Source organism: Podarcis vaucheri (assembly GCF_965113315.1).
Source record: "Podarcis vaucheri genome assembly, chromosome: 3".
Lineage (NCBI taxonomy): Eukaryota > Metazoa > Chordata > Lepidosauria > Squamata > Lacertidae > Podarcis > Podarcis vaucheri.
The window spans coordinates 112,063,187-112,081,548 of record NC_138761.1 but is presented as its reverse complement, the minus strand read 5'-3'; the positions used below and the strand labels follow the sequence as shown (position 1 = coordinate 112,081,548).

At 46.2% G+C, this 18,362-nt stretch overlaps 1 protein-coding gene across 2 annotated transcripts; it reads right to left on the bottom strand.

The window, feature by feature from the left end:
- Nucleotides 1-11,035: 11,035 nt before the first annotated feature.
- On the bottom strand, nt 11,036-18,277 carry MKKS (MKKS centrosomal shuttling protein; the record flags this gene model as incomplete). 2 transcript variants are annotated; one of them, XM_082215556.1, is made up of 4 exons in its annotated part: nt 11,036-12,359; nt 14,144-14,254; nt 14,959-15,134; nt 17,284-18,277. In XM_082215556.1, the coding sequence occupies 4 exons, from the start codon at nt 18,275-18,277 to the stop codon at nt 11,919-11,921; spliced, it is 1,722 nt and encodes a 573-aa protein (XP_082071682.1). In that variant the 3' UTR covers nt 11,036-11,918. The 2 variants fall into 2 exon arrangements, with proteins under 2 accessions (XP_082071682.1, XP_082071683.1); XM_082215557.1 differs by lacking the exon at nt 14,144-14,254.
- Nucleotides 18,278-18,362: the final 85 nt, after the last annotated feature.

The window sequence follows — 18,362 nt, the reverse complement described above, 5'->3', positions numbered from 1 at the left end:
CAATCTGGCTCTTAATACGGCTAAGACCAAGGAATTGGTGGTGGATTACAGGAAAAAAAAGGCGGACATTCAGCCCTTGTATATCAACGGGGAACGGGTGGAGAGGGTGGCGGAATTCAGGTTTTTGGGAGTAGCTATCGATCAGGGTAAACGGCGTTCCGTGTGCGGCTCTGGCTCGCCAGAGCAGCGTTGTCACGCTGGCCACGTGACCCGGAAGTGTCTCCGGACAGTGCTGGCCCCCGGCCAATAGATGTGAGATGGGCGCACAAACCCCAGAGTCTGTCAAGACTGGCCCGCTCGGGCAGGGGTACCTTTACCTTTACCTATCGATCAGGGCATGACTTGGAGCGCACATACCACTGCTCTGGTGAAGAAGGCCCAGCAGAGAATTTATTTCCTCAGACTTTTAAAGAAGAACAATCTGAGTGAGAGACTGCTGGTGTCCTTCTACCGAGGCTCCATAGAGAGCATTCTTACATACTGTATTTGTGCTTGGTTCTCCAGTTGTACAGCTAGGGAGAGGAAGGTGCTCCAGAAGGTCATAACCACAGCCCAAAGGATTATTGGTCATCCTCTCCCATCTTTGGAAGAACTGTACGGTTCCCGTTGTCTTAGGAAAGCAAATAACATCCTGCAGGATTCATCTCACCCGGGACACTGTCTGTTTGCACTACTGCCTTCTGGCAGAAGATATAGAAACATCAAGTCAAAGACAAATAGACTGAAAAACAGTTTCTATCCAAGAGCTGTGGCCCTTTTGAATGCTGTAACTCGTTAGTGTGACCTGGGAGTTTGATGGGTGTGGTGTGGGTGTGGCTGGAATGTGGTTTGTTTGGTTGTTGTTGTTGTCTTGCTTTTGTTGTTTTAAGGGATGGCATCCAATTTCGTTGCACTTTGTGCAATGTTGCACTTGTGTAATGACAATAAAGAATCTATCTATCTATCTATCTATATATTGAATAAGTATTATCCTCGTATCTACAGGACCGCCTCTCCTAGTATGCCCTGCAGAGGACCCTTAAGGTCCATGAATAATCATAGTTTAGAGGTCCCAGGCCCTAAGGAAGTCAGACTATCCTCCACCAGGGCCAGGGCCTTTTCAGTGATGGCTCCGACCTGGTTGGAATGCTCTGTCCCATGAGACTAGGGCCCTTCAGGATTTAACCTCCTTCCGTCAGGCCTGTAAGACAGAGCTGTTCCTCCTAGCCTTTAATTTGAATTCAGCCTGATCTTTTATTTCCCTTCTCTTCCCTCCCCCTCCTCTTTTATGAAGATCACCCGCTCTGAGACCCCACAGCTAATTCTCCCCTGGCCTCCTCACTGGCCCAAGTAGGACCAATTCAGCCAGCTAGCCCTGGGGATTGATTTTTGAATTTTATTGTTATTCATGTTTTTATACCGTATTTTATGCTGCTTTTATAATTAAATGTTTTAAATTTGTTGTTAGCTGCCCTGAGCCCGGTTTTTGAACCAGAAAGGGCAGAGTATAAATAAAAATTTTATTATTATTATTATTATTCCTTCACTCACGCTAGTAAGCGATGTAGCAGAGCAGATTCTCCTCAATATAGCTGGAAACTAGTTTGCATATTCGTTTGAATCTCTTAGTTAAGATTATTTCCTTGTGTCCCCTTTAATCCCTCTTAAAATAATAAAGACACAAGAGTCTTTCTGAGTAAAGTAACAAAAAGTTTACTCACATTTCAGTTCACAATTAGATTCCTGAAAGGCAGACTTTACTTAGTAGTTGCACAAAGAAACTGTGAGGGCCTTCTCGGTAGTGGCGCCTGCCCTGTGGAATGCCCTCCTATCAGATGTCAAGGAAATAAACAACTATCTGACTTTTAGAAGACATCTGAAGGCAGCCCTGTTCAGGGAAGCTTTTAATGTTTGATGTTTTATTGTATTTTAAATATTTTGTTGGAAGCCACCCAGAATGGCTGGGGAAACCAAGCCAGATGACTGGGGTATGAATAAAATGATGATGATGATGATGATGATGATGATGATGATGATGATGAGACTGAACTCATGGGCTGCTGGCTGAGAGCCAGCAGACAGCAAAGTTACTTTAATACAGCAAAATAGCTGCAGGAGAGCAGCAACAAGATAGCAAGCAAGATCAGGCAAGACTGGTGGGCTAGACTAAGAAAATGGCTGCATGACTTGGCTCTTTTATGGAGTCAGTCAAGGCCACACCCATCTCCCAGATCACATGCAGGGGAAATAAGGAATGTTGAATTCGACAGTACCAGTGGATTACATCCCACAAGAAACGGATGATTTCTCAGCAGTAAAAGTGGAGGAAGGAGACAGGGGAGGTGGGAAGCATTTTCTTCTGCTGCTGCTTCTTTTAAGGAGTTAACTGGGGCTGAAATCACACCGTCGGTAGAGAAGCGTTAAGCAATTCTCGGCATGTACTAATGGTAATAGGATATCAATAATTTAGGAAATTAATCTCTTGGCGAGGGAGCGAGCAATCTCCCAAACTCGACATGCCCAAAGGAAGGAGTGACATCTGCTGTTTACCAAGCACATCTAAAGCACACTTTGGGGTTCCTCCCCAGCCCTCGGTTTAGTAGCCATTTTTAATTCAGCAGATGGCAACAGAGCTCTTCTAAGGTTCCCAGTGACAGAGCTATGCTTTTGGACTAGCAAGGGGGAAAGCCTTCTGTGCAAATATTTGGTTTCAGCTCCAAACGCAAACATGCAAGCCCTGTCATTGCACCCGCCGGTGCTAATGCTCAGCACGTCTAAATAATAATAATAATAATTCACCGCATTCAGCCTCCGGAGAAGATACAGAAGGAGGGTGCGGAAATCAATGCATTGAATTAGCGCTTATGAGACTGGCAAATAGCACTCCAGACTCATCCTGGACACCGTGGGAGGGTAAACATATCTGCACACGTATATTGGTACAATTCACCCAACAAATATGAAATCTGTTTAATTAAGGGCAAAGTTCCATTGTGTATTTTTATTCGAGTCCAAGGAGACAGGCTAGCTCCAGGAAAAAACAAACAAAACCAATCCGCTTTCAGTTGAGGATGATCACAATTTTCTTTAAAATGCAAGCCTAAAACTGCAAACACATTTTGTGATGTGGGTATGTTTTGCAATATCTTTTCTCCCGCTTGGGGTGAGGGTGGACAAACAGCGGACAGGCAGAAAGTTTCTCAGGCATTTCCCTGTTTTCCTGCAGGTTCCCAGAGGCAGCGGATGCCGGTCTATTAGGGCGAACAGAGCCCTGCCCCACCAAGATCCGTCTGCCCTCACTTGCCTGCCAACCTGAGCAGGGCAGAGGGTGGCTCTGAATATCAGCTGCCTCCTTCCTAGTCCCAGTGCTGCCTTTTGTATAATGCAACAAGGAGGATGGAAACAAATGCAAAATGCGTTTGCCCTTCCTATCATTGGCTTTAGTTCCACTTGTGGCTTCCTCCTCCTCGCTTTCTTTACTTTTCTAAATCTTATTTATGCTATAATAATAATAATAATAATAATAATAATAATAATTTATTATTTATACGCCGCCCTTCTGGCTGGGTTTCCCAAGCCACTCTGGGCGGCTTCCAACAAAGTATTAAAATACAGTAGTCTGTTAAACATTAAAAGCTTCCCTAAAGAGGGCTGCCTTTAGATGTCTTCTAAAAGTCTCGTAGTTGTTCTTCTCTTTGACATCTGGTGGGAGGGTGTTCCACAGGGTGGGTGCCACTACCGAGAAGGCCCTCTGCCTGGTTCCCTGTAACTTGGCTTCTCGCAGTGAGGGAACCGCCAGAAGGCCCTCAGAGCTGGACCTCAGTGTCTGGGCAGAACGATGGGGGTGGAGATGCTCCTTCGGGTATACTGGACCGAGGCCGTTTAGGGCTTTAAAGGTCAGCACCAACACTTTGAATTGTGCTTGGAAATGTACTAGGAGCCAATGTAGGTCTTTCATGACTGGTGTTATGTGGTCTCGGTGGCTGCTCCCAGTCACTGGTCTAGCTGCCGCATTCTGGATTAGTTGTAGTTTCTGGGTCGCCTTCAAAGGTAGCCCCACGTAGAGTGCATAACAGTAGTCCAAGCGGGAGATAACCAGACCATGCACCACTCTGGCAAGGCAGTCTGCAGGCAGGTAGGGTCTCAGCCTGCATACCAGATGGAGCTGGAAGACAGCTGCCCTGGACACAGAATTGACCTGTGCCTCCATGGACAGCTGTGAGTCCAAAATGACTCCCAGGCTGCGCACCTGGTCCTTCAGGGGCACAGTTACCCCATTCAGGACCAGGGAATCCTCCACACCTACCTGCCTCCTGTCCCCCAAAAACAGTACTTCTGTCTTGTCAGGATTCAACCTCAATCTGTTAGCCACCATCCAACCTCCAACCGCCTCCAGACACTCACACAGGACCTTCACCACCTTCACTGGCTCTGATTTGAAAGAGAGATTGAGCTTATACATTTCACTACCCAAACTCTACAGTGCTACCTTGGTTCTCAAATGCCTTGGTACTCAAACAACTCGTAACCCAAACACTGCAAACCTGGAAGTAACTGTTCCCGTTTGTGAACGTTTTTCGGAAGCTGAATGTGCTCCATTTTGAGTGTTGCGCTTCCAATTTGAGTGTTACGCTGAGGTCTTCTGGGGGGGGGGGCGGGTTGCTATTTGTTTTTGTTTTTGCGGCTCTATTTTTGTTTTTGTGACTTTGTGGAACCCAGTTCAGCTACTGATGCATTGATTGTTTGACTGCAGTACATTGTTTATTGCTTTCATTTTATGGATCAATGGTCTTGTTGGATAGTAAAATTTATGTTAAATTCATGTTTTAGGGATCGTTTTTAAAAGTCTGGAACGGATTAATTCATTTTGCCTTACTTTCTATGGGAAAGCACACCTTGGTTTTGGAATGCTTTGGTTTTGGAACAGACTTCCGGAATAGATTGCGTTTGAGAACCAAGGCACCACTGTATAGAACTACCTAAACTGTAATAGAAACTTATTCAATCTACATCTTAGAACTACAACTCAGAAACTTATTCAAACTACAGTAGCAAGAATATTACTTGCCCCAAAATGGAAAGAAGTAGAAGTCCCAGCAAAAGAAGAATGGATACAAACACTTATGGAATATGCAGAAATGAGAAAACTTTCTGGAAAAATAAGAAATCAAGATAACAAAGTTTTTATAAAAGAATGGAAATGGTTTATTGAATATTTACAGATAAATTGTAAACAGATAAGAACAGTGGCAGGATTATTGTAATAACCTGCAGTTTCATAAGAGTATATATTTAAAGAAGATGAATAAATGAGCAAATTAAGTTAATTTGGATACGCAGAAGATATTAAGAATAAATTTAAGGAACTGCAGAAAGAGGAGGAAGGAAGCCAAGTTTTGAAATGTCAAAATGATTGTAAAATCAGTGAAATGTATAAACCTAAAATGTATAGTTTATTTAAAAAAAAAAAGGTGGATGAGGACTGAGCATGCTCAGTGGGTACAGAATCCTGACTGACAGCTGGCAGACCAAAAACGGGTGGGGAGGTGCAATAGAATGGAATGTGTAGTACTCCACCTTGCAACAGATTGCTGCAAATCTTACTTGTATCAATCATTTCCGACCTTATCATTGCCTTCTGTATCATCACGAGCTAGCATTTGCAGGGTGTGTGTGTCCAGATTTTCATATTTTTACAGCCTCTCTAACCCCCCAAAGTTGAGATATTTTCTAAGACATTTTCAGAAATTCCAGACGTGCAACTTTAATCTAGATTCTCTCCACTCCCCACACACAAACACACAAAAAAAATTATATGGGGGGGGGGAGTACCTCCCCTTTGCAGTAGAGGTAGGTTGCTTACTCACAGCTACTAAAATTGTCGGTTAAAAAAAAAGCGAAAGTGGGAAGGGGAGGGGTGCTGAGAAGATCCGAACTTAATTATATGCTTCGATTTGAATTACACAAAGTGGCGTCTTCCTCTCGCTTCCTTTATACAACTCGAAAGAAACATGAGACAAAAAGATTCCCTGTGTGAGTAATTCAGACCTAGTTTACGGTAAGGGACGCTGAAAGCAACTTGTCCCCTGTAGGCAGAAAACTAGTCTTTGCAAGAACTGTTTGATCTTGCTTGGGAATTGGAAGTGTGGCAGGTGGGGGGATGGAGAGGGAGAGAGATTTTTGTCATTTCCTCCACTGCTTGTGTAAGCTCACCCCAAACTCTGGTTTGTTTCTTAAAGAGATGAAGGCATTCAAAGGATGAAGTGGGGCGTTTGTAAGTAGCATCCTGAGAAAAGGGAGGAGGAAGTCCCATTGTCCTAAACTTTACCAGCCAGCAGTTAGAAGATCTGCCATGCTTGGTGGAAATCTGAGCTTTTGCAAACTACAAAACACTTCCAAGGTTGCAAAAACTAAATGTGCACCTCCATCGAACAGGCCAATGAGGACTGGGAACCCTCAGGGATCATGAAATGTTGAGTGCCTGATGGAAAAGAAGAACAGAAAGGGAAGAGGGGGTGGAATAAACTGCCTGGTTGGCTGGCAGGGGCCCAAATGTCAGCTTGTAACAGGGGACCACTCCCTATTTATTTTATTTATTGAATTTATATACCAACCTATTGCCAGAGGTCTCAGGGCGGTTCACAGAAGAAGATCAAAGCATGCATCCCATGATTCCATCCTACACATACCATCTCACAAATAATGCAATCACATTTTACACATTTCTGAAAACACACTGTGGTCCTCCATATTGGGCTTTTCTACAATGCCCCAAATACCTCCCCACTCTGGTTTGGCTTACATAATGGTCTGAAGAAGCAGCCTAGTTTCATACAAACAAGCAAAAGTAGGAACTGCTAAAGAGACAGCAGTCACTTTGCAATTCTTCTGGTTGTGCCGAGCGTTCCTGACATTTTTCCTTGCAAAATCATCAACCGCCCCCCCCCCCCGGTGCCTATTTCTCTGTCGAGGTCACAGAAAAACAAATGAACAGGTAGACAGCTTAACTATTCTTTGAAAAACTGGAGACCTGTTTAATATCTCTGTTGCATAACCTCATTGCGTTTCTGGCTGACTGATTTGTACCGATAGCTAGACATGGCAGTGCTTCTGTGTGTGCAAACCCCAAAAAGCAGCACTGTCATTCAGTGTCCTTGGGATCAGGGCCCTTTTAGGGTGCTTTGTACCCCGCCTCTCTCCTCATGCCTTTGCCCAAGTTTCTCTAGTATTAGTACTCGAGAGAACATGTCACCTAGGGAATCACACCTCTCTGTCTCTGGAGCAACAAATCCCAGATTATCTGCACAAGGACACACTGTACGTTCCAGGAAAGGACCTGGACTGGTGATTCACTGTTCAGAAGTCAGAGCACGTTCTGCTCTAACAGTAGCTTCCGACTCCAGCAAACCTCACAAGGTCTTTGCAATACAAATATAAACACAGGGAAGCTTCCACTGATATCTTCAAGGGCGAGCTACATTGCAACCAGCTTGTTCCCCAGCCCGATGGTTTTACTCTTATTCCACATCATTCCCCCAACAATCACTCTTGGCGACTTGCAGATTGGACCTTCAGAATGACATAAATAAAAGTGGGGGAGCAGTGCAAGCTCCAGGATTTGGGGTGCACTCTGACATGCTTTTAATGTTTAATAGGTTATTGTATTTTAGTGTTTTGTTGGAAGCCGCCCAGAGTGGCTGGGGAAACCCAGACAGATGGGCAGCGTATAATTATTATTATTATTATTATTATTATTATTATTATTATTATTATTATACCCTTCCCCTAACCAGGAGAGCTTAGACCAGTGGTTCCCAACCTTTTTTTGGCCATGCCTCACCTAAGCATCTCTTAAATCCTGATGCTCCCCTCCCCCGTGACATAATTCTTATTATTCAAAAAGTGAACTCCTATTCATGTGGAGGAAACCTAAAAGGCCATTTACTGCTAATAACTCATTCTTGAATTGCCCCCCCCCCCAATAAAATCAAATTGCCCCCCTGTGCGACATCTGCCCCATGTTGGAAACCATAGGGTTAGACATAAAGGTAAAGGGACCCCTGACCGTTAGGTCCAGTCATAGCCGACTCTGGGGTTGTGGCGCTCATCTCGCTTTATTAGCCGAGGGAGCCGGCGTACAGCTCCCGGGTCATGTGGCCAGCATGACTAAGCCGCTTCTGGCGAACCAGAGCAGCACACGGAAACGCCGTTTACCTTCCTGCTGGAGCGGTACCTATTTATCTACTTGCACTTTTGACGTGCTTTCAAACTGCTAGGTTGGCAGGAGCTGGGGCCGAGCAACGGGAGCTCACCCCGTCGTGGGGATTTGAACCGCCAACCTTCTGATCGGCAAGTCCTAGGCTCTGTGGTTTAACCCACAGCACCACCCTATTATTATTATTATTATTATTATTATTATTAAATTAAATTTATATACCGCCCTATACCCGGGGGTCTCAGGGCAGTTTTACTAGAATGCTGGATCTAGAAAGGTAAGAGGTGGACGTTGTCTGGATAACGGCAGCACCCTTCCCTTTCAAAAATTGCAAACCAAAAGCAGAGTGGTTCATAGTAATCAAGCCTGCTTTAAATACATCAATACTTAAAAATAAAGAAGCCAGCAGTAAGAGTTTACACATCCCTTCCCCATCTGCTGATTTTGTTTTTATTTAGTAGGATTATTTGACATCATACTGCTGGCTGCCAGATGGTACAGTATGCTTTTCAAAGTGACCAAGCGAATATTTGTTAGGATGTTCCAGCATGCCTTTTCTTTTTTCCCGAAACAGCTATCCCACCATGGTTCCAAAAATAGAGACAACACTTTCTCCACTTGAACATATTAAAAATGTTGTTTGTGGCAACTTGTTTGGTTCTAATTTTTGCCTTAAAAAAAAAAAAGGATATTGTGAGAAAATAATTTCTGTTCTTATTTAGAGCTGCATTAAGGAATCTTAATGACTTGGTCATGTCCCATGGGATTAAGAAAAAAAAAATCTCCCTGTACAGTGGTACCTCGGGTTACATACGCTTCAGGTTACATACACTTCAGGTTACAGACTCTGCTAACCCAGAAATAGTGCTTCAGGTTAAGAACTTTGCTTCAGGATGAGAACAGAAATCGTGCTTCGGCAGCGCGGCGGCAGCAGGAGGCCCCATTAGCCAAAGTGGTGCTTCAGGTTAAGAACAGTTTCTGGTTAAGAACGGACCTCCGGAACGAATTAAGTACTTAACCTGAGGTACCACTGTACATTTTTGATCGTCACCTTTATTTTTAAAAATGTGGTTGACATATGGAACAGGGAGCCATTGATTAAGTGCTTCACCTCTTAATTCAGCTGTAGGAGTGCAGTTATTTAAGTCTGTGGCTGCTGGTAAACCTCTGAACTTTGGTTCCCTTTAAAGATTGTTTGGCCAACAAAGAATGCAGATATTTCTCAATCAAAAGTATGTTCATCAATTAAGGGTTATGTTCCCAGTCTTCTATTTTTCCTGCAATATCATGGATGTCATTTAGGTATTTTAATTCTGGACTGTACAACTGTGGCTTTCAACTGGTGAACAGTGGTGCCCTGCAAGACGAATACCTCGCAAGACGAAAAACTCGCTAGACGAAAGGGTTTTGCGGTTTTTGAGCTGCTTCGCAAGACGAATTTCCCTATGGGCTTGCTTCGCAAGACGAAAACGTCTTGCGTTTTTTGCAAGTTTGTTTCCTTTTTCTTAACACTCTTAATACAGTTGCGACTTGACTTGAGAAGCAACTCATAGAACGCGGTATGGTAGCCTTTTTTGAGGTTTTTGGTGATTTTTGAAGCTTTTCCAAAACTTTTCCAACACCGTGCTTTGCAAGACGAAAAATTCACTAGACGAAAAAACTCGCGGAACGAATTAATTTCATCTTGCGAGGCACCACTGAATCGTGTTTTCGAAATCTAGGTTTCAGCTATGGGGATACAGTGGTACCCCGCAAGACGAACGCCTCGCAAGACGGAAAACCCGCTAGACGAAAGGGTTTTCCGTTTCGGAGGCGCTTCGCAAAACAAATTTCCCTATGGGCTTGCTTCGCAAGACGAAAGCCCATAGGGAAATCTCGGGGACAGCGGGGAAGCGCAGCGCGTCTTCCCCACTGTCCTTGGACCTCCTCCCGCTGCCAGCTTCGGAACAAAGCTCCGATGCCAGGCGGCGGGGGGGGGGAACGCCTCCTCCCGCCGCGCGACAGCGGAACGAAGCTCCGATGCCGGGCGGCGGGGGGGAACGCCTCCTCCCGCCGCGCGGCAGCGGAACGAAGCTCCGATGCCGGGCGGCGGGGGGGACGCCTCCTCCCGCCGCGCGGCACCGGAACGAAGCTCCGATGCCGGGCGGCGGGGGGGAACGCCTCCTCCCGCCGCGCGGCACCGGAACGAAGCTCCGATGCCGGGCGGCGGGGGGGGAAGGCCTCCTCCCGCCGCGCGGCATCGGAACAAAGCTCCGATGCCGGGGGGGGACACCTTCTCCCGCCGCCCGGCATCGGATGGCTTTCCTGAAGACTTGGGGTGGGAGGAGGGTTTTCCTTCCCACCGCCAACATTCAGAATGCTGTTCTGAATGTTGGCGGTGGGGAGGAAAAACCCTCCTCCCACGCAAGCCCCGGGAACAGAGGGAAAGCGCTGAGCGCCTTTCCCTGTTCCCGTACCTGTCCTGAAGGCTTGCGGTGCGGAGAAAAGCCCTTCTCCGCACCGCCAGCCTGGCAAGCGGTTTCCCTAGGAACGCATTAATTGATTTTTAATGCATTCCTATGGGAAACCGTGCTTCGCAAGACGAAAAACTCGCAAGAAGAAAAAACTTGCGGAACCAATTAATTTCGTCTTGCGAGGCACCACTGTAGTTATCTGAGGAAATTAACATAATATATGGGATTACTACTTCTGAACCCATCTTCAACCATACAGCATTGCTGGATTCAAAATGGCCAGTTTAAAAGTCTATAAGGAACACACACATGAGACAAGATTTATTCTTCATTTCTCGTAAAGAAACCATTCATATTGGCCTCCAAAGAAATTGATAACAGCAGCAAGCAGAAGAAGAGATGTCATTTTATTGACAAAATATAACCATCAAACATAAATGACATCAAGAAGCTAGATGTTTGCATCATGAATTAGGCCTGAAGAGAGATTTGGGGCTGTGTACAAAACTCCAGCTCCACTTGCTCAACAGACCTCCATGCCCTTGACGGAAATTCCTTTCTCTCTCTTGTTCCCTGCAGCCCGTGTGTGGGACCCTCCAGAGCAGATTGGGAGGGGTGTACAAAGTAGGGTCAGGCGAGGAAATGGAGCTCTTTCGACAATTATAGCAGAATTGAAGCATCCCCTAACTAATATTGGCTTTATAGATTCATCCGATGTTTCGAGCTGCCTTGCAATACAGGAATTCTACAGCTGACACTGCGTGCGACACACTGTTCATTTTGTAACCTCCTTTTAATACATGACTAACCCATTGGATGTTTCTAAGCTGTTATTTTATCAGCCAAGTAAGGTAACCAACCTTCATTAACTGCCACCATTGCATCGCTGCATTTTGGCCCATCAGTCTGTAATACTTCCTAGAAAAGGGTTTTATTACAATGTATTTATTAAATAAGGATTTATTAATTTTTCCAAAAGGAAAAAATACATGTTCCAATTTTTGCAGCCGTCTGTTCCCATTTTTGAAAGCAGCCACCCCAAGCATGGAGGCAGGGATCCAAATGAGATCTTGTGCATGTGCAAAGAGCCTTCAGGAGTGCGGGAGGAGCTGACGTACTTTTCCAACTGCAGCTCCTTGTGCAAAATCGAATGCTTCTTCCGGACAGGTCCCTCAAGAGGTTTTTCAGTGGGTGCAAGGAGACGTTATGGGATGGGGGGGCCACTAAATGCCAGCACACCTGTGGAACACAGAAACACTTGCAAACGAAACCTAATTACGATCTTCCACAATATAGGACAGATCTAAAAGCAGACTGGCCGTCTCAACAGCGACTTGTAGACCGTTCCTTTTCGCCGCAAAGCAGTCCAGAACGGGATTGTCGGTGGAGGTTACGGAAGAGTCGCTGACGCAACTTTGCGGGGGGAAAGGACGAGAACGGCATTGCAGAATCTTCCAATCAAGGTCTTGTTGAGGGCCACAAAGGCCGCAGCCGCACCTCTGAACTACGTCAGACCAATCGGACCCGCTAGGAAGATCAGGTGGAACGCTCCAAAAATGTCCCCATTTCGTATCGGTGAGAACGTCACCGCCGTCGTGCTCTAGGCAGCGAGACACAGATTCTAGCGAGCCGCAAAAGGAATTGGCCACCAACTGGAACTCTGCCTGAGAGCAGGACAAATTTTCCAAGGTGCTGCGTGTCACGGCGCAACTCTAAAATAGGAAGGGGATGGGGTTGAGAAAGCTGTTTTCTAGTATGTTATGATTAAGATACAAAACAAAGATATTCAACGTGCAGAGAAATTCTATGCGTTGTTTACTTGGAGGTAAGTCTTGCTGTATTACTCCCAGGAAACTGAGCAATGGATTACAGCCTCAGTATAGGGTTCGAGCCAGAGAAAGCTAAGCAATGATAGCATTATTTATAGAAAGCAAGTGTCTTAAATTAATATTTTGCCTGGAAAACAATGTTAATTACAATTCCACTCCTTTTATTTATTAGTAAATGTCACTGGGGTGGTTCCAGACTTAGTCATACTCAAAGTAAACCTAATGAAATCAATGGGAACTAAGTCTGTCATGACAGTTTAATGATTATTTATTCTTTCTCTTTCTGTATTATTTTAAATTTACAATTTACTCTGCGTATGATTAAGTCTGGATCCAAACTATTAAAGACTGTGTACTCAGCAGCAGGAGACTTAGCTGGTTTGCAATCTAACAAAACCACCTTCGCCATTGGGAGTGGCCATCGGGACCATATAACACCAGTCCTAAAGGTTCTTCATTGGCTCCCAGTGCGTTTCCAAGCACAATTCAAAGTGTTAGCGCTGACCTTTAAAGCCCTATGCGGCCTCGGCCCAGTATACTGAAGGAGGGTCTCTACCCCCATCACTAAGGTCCAGCTCCGAGGGCCTTCTGGCAGTTCCCTCACTGTGAGAAGTGAGGTTACAGGGAACTAGGCAGAGGGCCTTCTTGATGGTGGCGCCTGCCCTGTGGAACACCCTCCCATCAGATGTCAAGGAAATAAACAACCATCTGATTTATAGAAGACATCTGAAGGCAGCTTTTAATGGGTAGGGAATAATAATAATAATTTATTGTTGTTGTTGTTGTTGTTGTTGTTGTTGTTGTTGTTGTTGTTACTACTACTACTCAGGGTTCATTATGCATTATTATTATTAATGATCATCATAATACAACTAATGGATTAATATTATTACTCAGACTGGTTTCATACACTAAACATCAGATAAGTGATGAACAAATATCTCATCCCACAGTTTCAGTTTACAGCAGGAAAAGAATTTTTCAAATAGCCATTTACGCAAAACTGAAGAATGAACAAAATAGGAGAGTAAATGAGGCTGAGGCCTTTCACTAGAATGCGCTGATCGGATAAGATTTTAAGAAGTGCTTGTGCATTTACTTTTTTTAAAAAAAGAGCAATACAGGCTTGAGGATGCTATGGCTCAGACTGCTCAGTAACACACAGGTATCTGTGATGCTTTGGAGTCCAGTCATGCTCATCGGAGAAGAAATCTGCAAGGCGGGGGAGACCCTGCTTTTCTCTCTCGTCATTTTCCAGACCAAAATTACCCTTCCCATGCAGGGCAGAGGTGGAAGATAGGGAGAAGTTGTATGCCTTCCTCTCCCTTGCCTCTCAACAGGGGATAAAAACAACTTGGGAAGGTTTTTGTGCTAGAGTTTTCTCTGTGTGGGAGGCAATTTTGAGCTGACAAGGGAATAGAGAAGGAAGGAGAGAGCATCTTCCTTCGCTTTACCCTTCCTGGGAGCCCGCCCATGCTGTTTTGGATTTAAACAACATCAGCAGCGGCAGCAACAAAATCCCCAAACCATACAGGGTTTTAAGAATCGCAGGCATTTAGAGCCTCGGCCAGGTGTTTCACCTCCGCCACTAACCAATAACCCTCAATGCTCTGAGCGGATTTAAGTGCATTAGACAGCTTTAAAAAGCCACGCAGATCTCAGCATACCTTGTGCCTTACGTAGGACGACAAATGAGTTTCGGTACAGCCGCCACCTAACAGTACCCAGGGGTCGGAGACAGTTAATTGCAAAACATGCTCCGCCGTTTGACAAGCCAGCTAGGAAAGAAGCAAAGGACTTCCTGTTGTTATTGTTCTTTAAGCCGAGGAAGAAAAATCCAGGTGAAATAAAGAAATGGTTTTAAAGTGGAGGTCTCCTTATGCAACCCATCTAAAACAAAAAGCCATTCGCTCATTGTATCTGCATCCGCCACATTCCCTCAAGGAGCTCTGTGTAGCGGACATAATGCTTATCCCGTTCTGTCCACAGCAACCTTGTGAGCTGATTGAGGCTGCGAAGTCCTGACTCACTCACGTCACCTGCTGAGCAGAGACTTGAACCCAAGACCAACCACAACCAGGAGGCAACACATTGGGGAAGGCTGATTTAGTCTCGCTCAGCTGCAGCCGATTTTGCTACCTACGCGAATTAACTCAAGAGACCTCACTTGTAAACACAATCCCGATAGCATAAGGCAGGCTTCCTCAACCTCAGCCCTCCAGATGTTTTTTGGCCTACAACTCCCACGATCCTTAGCTGGCAGGACTAGTGGTCAGGGTTGATGGGAACTGTAGTCTCAAAACATCTGGAGGGCCAAGGTGGAGGAAGCCTTGCATAAGGCCATTACTGCTTGCAAACTGCCTCCTTTGTTAGCGTAAGCAGTGGTGGACTGGCAGATTTCCCCAAACATTTAATGACACATCCCCTCAATACTTCTCCAAGAATAGGCATCGCCGCTGACATTTAAAGAGATTACACCTACCCTCAGCTCCTCCCATGCAGTTTCGTTCCTGCTACAGAGCACCAAGTTGCAGACAACCGGGTCCTCAGGGATTAGATGCAAGAACCATTTTGAAGCAAACGACTCGGCCCGCAAGTCCTTCAGGCGGCCGTAGCAAGCAGGGGACAGAAATTGCAAAGAAGGCATCGGCTGAGAACCTGTTCAAACGAGGGGAAGTCGTGGCATGGCATTAGCTCACAAACACTGAGCGTAGCATTGCATGGAACCGAAGTGAATTCAGCATGTTTCAAAGGCAGAAGTATGAACATGCCTTTTCTGCAGTGGCTCCCTGTTTGCAGAATGCTCTCCTCAGGTAGGTTTGGCTGGCACCGTCATTAAACACCTTGAGGTGCCAGGCAAAAACTTATTTCAAAATGTAGGGGCGGGCTCATATCATTTTCTATGAAAGGTAAAGGGACCCCTGATCATTAGGTCCACTCACGGAAGACTCTGGGGTTGCGGCGCTCATCTCGCTTTATTGGCCGAGGGAGCCGGCGTACAGCTTCTGGGTCATGTGGCCAGCATGACTAAGCTGCTTCTGGCGAACCAGAGCAGTGCACGGAAACGCTGTTTACCTTCCCGCCGGAGCGGTACCTATTTATCTACTTGCACTTTGACATGCTTTCGAACTGCTAGGTTGGCAGGAGCAGGGACTGAGCAACAGGCGCTCACCCCGTTGCGGGGATTCGAACCGCCGACCTTCTGATCGGCAAGTCCTAGGCTCTGTGGTTTAACCCACAGCGCCACCTGCATCCCTATCATTTTCTATATGGTTCTCTAATTCTTATTTCCTTCCCCTGGGTTCTAGCCCAAGGATGAGGAACTTCAGGCCAGGGGCATGAAGGCCCCCACCTCTCTTATCTTGTCCTCAGGACCTTCCCAGAGGTCATGCACCCTTTCGCCTTCCTCTCCACAGGCCACCCCCCTCATTTGTCCTGCATGGAACCCTCACTGTTTTTGCCTCTAGCTAGGATGCGTTTCTCTTCCCTTTTGGTTTTAATGCATCTAAGTGGGGTTTATTGCCTGGGTTTTTTTGGCCTGGTTGTATGTTGCTTCGAGTTAGCGAGGGCTCCTGCTCGCCTGCATGGAGGAGAGGAGTTCTTAGAAACTAGCCTGCTGTACGAAAGGTAACATTCACATTAGTTCCTCTGCCCACAAGGTTGCCCAGAGGGCTGGGCCGAAAAATGTTGCCATCAGTTATATGTGCCACCATGTGCCCTCTTAAGGGGCCACAGTCTAGACCAGTCGTTCCCAACCTTTTTTTGGCCATGCCTCAGCTAAGCATCTCTGAAATCCTGATGCTCCCTTCCTCCCGTGACATATACTTCTCATTATTCAAAAAGTGAACTCCTATTCATGTAGAGGAAGCCTAAAAGGCGATTAACTTGGTCTAAACAAGCTTCCAAATTGCCCCCCTTAAAAATCGAATTGCCCCACTGTGGGGCGTGTGCCCCACGTTGGGAACCACGGGTCTAGACGTAGGTTTGCTACGTCCGTGAAAACTACCTCGCTGGCGAGTTCAGGTACAAAAGGGAAATGGATAATGCAAGCAAGTTCTCTCAGAGGCTGAACGCCTGCTCACCTTTGATAGCCTAGCCAAATTCTACAAAAACTGGGTTGCATCATCACTGTTTATTCTTATTGCTGTCTATTAAATTTATATACATCATCGTAGTCAGGCTGCATCAGCAGAACCAATGAAGAGCCACGTGCACCATTAGCTACATGCCATATATTTGAACGGCGCACCCTCATTAACAAACCAACACATGGGGATGGAAAGTAGCGCATCGGAGGAATTGTCACGAGCGAGAATTCTGCTTATAGTATTACTCTTTCCCGAGAAGCACATCATGAACCTATCAAGATCGAAAACTCTTTTTAAAGTCTTCATTTTGGCATTTTCACATGATTAAAGGTAAAGGTAAAGGGACCCCTGACCATTAGGTCCAGTCGTGACTGACTCTGGGGTTGCAGCGCTCATCTCACTTTATTGGCCGAGGGAGCCGGCGGACAGCTTCCGGGTCATGTGGCCAGCATGACTAAGCCGCTTCTGGTGAACCAGAGCAGCGCACGGAAACGCCGTTTACCTTCCCGCCGTTTACCTATTTATCTACTTGCACTTTGACGTGCTTTCGAACTGCTAGGTTGGCAGGAGCAGGGACAAAGCAACAGGCGCTCACCCCGTTGCGGGGATTCGAACCGCCGACCTTCTGATCGGCGAGCCCTAGGCTCAGTGGTTTAAACCACAGCGCCACCCACTTCCCCTTTCACATGATTAGAAAAGAACAAAAATCTGCTTGTTACCTGTTATTTGCTTCAGCGGCTCCATCATTGCCGCCCCAACTCTTTCTACAGCCACAACCTGTTTCTCCTTCAAGTACTGCTTCAGGGCTGGGTGGATAACTTTTTGGCACACCACAAGGCTCACACCATCGTCTACCATTTGCCTGCCTAAATTAAGCAACTGGCCTAAGACTTCCGCTTGCAGAAACACTCTTTGATGGACAAAGATGGTTCCTTCTCCCGTGTCGGACAAGTCTCCTGATAGGGACAGAGAGAAAAGCGCCATCTTGATTGCGCACGAAGGAGCCGTTCTGTTGGGAAGCTCTGTGGTCAGATCCAAGTCGGGTGTTTCAATCAGAAGTCCAGGGTAGACCGCAGAATCCATAGCTCTCCTATCTTTCACAGGTATATAAAGGCATTTCCCGAAGGCAACGCTGGTCTCCGTGTTTTGTGGGCTGATGGTCAACACAAAGGCCTTCAGCACCAGAGTGCTGATATGATCTACCTCGTTCCTGTTAAGCATGCAGGCCCGTTTGCTGGTCAGCACACTGCGCACCAACCCGAGAGGGATCTTGGAGCTGCCGAAATCCACCGGCACTCTACAGCCGCATGCTTCGGATGAGAGATAGTCGGTGCACAGGCTCAAAAGGTGCTGGCAGATTTTAATGGAAGTGCATGGAGCAACGTTCAAGGCTCGGATTTTTTCAAGCAGGCTGCAGCAGAGAATGGCCGTGAATAAGCCGCAGTCGCCGAAAAGCGAGAGGTGACTCTGGACGGAGGCTGTCAGAAGTTTTAGCACCGGGTGGGTGACGCAGAGGCCAGCAAGCAAAGCGGATGACTGCGATGTGGTGCGGACATATCCTCCCATACCATTGTGGAGCTGTTTAAACCTACCTGAGGGGCCATAGCAAGACTTGACTATTTCACTGAACACAGACAGAACACAGCTTATGGCTTCCTTAGTCAAAGGTTCGCTGGTACACAATGAGGGCTTTTTAGCATCGAGGCGAGACATTTTTCTCCCCCCAGGAAAAATTCCAGTCAGGACTTACTACACCCCGTATAGTTGTCTCTTCTTCCCGGTACTTATGGAAATGTTA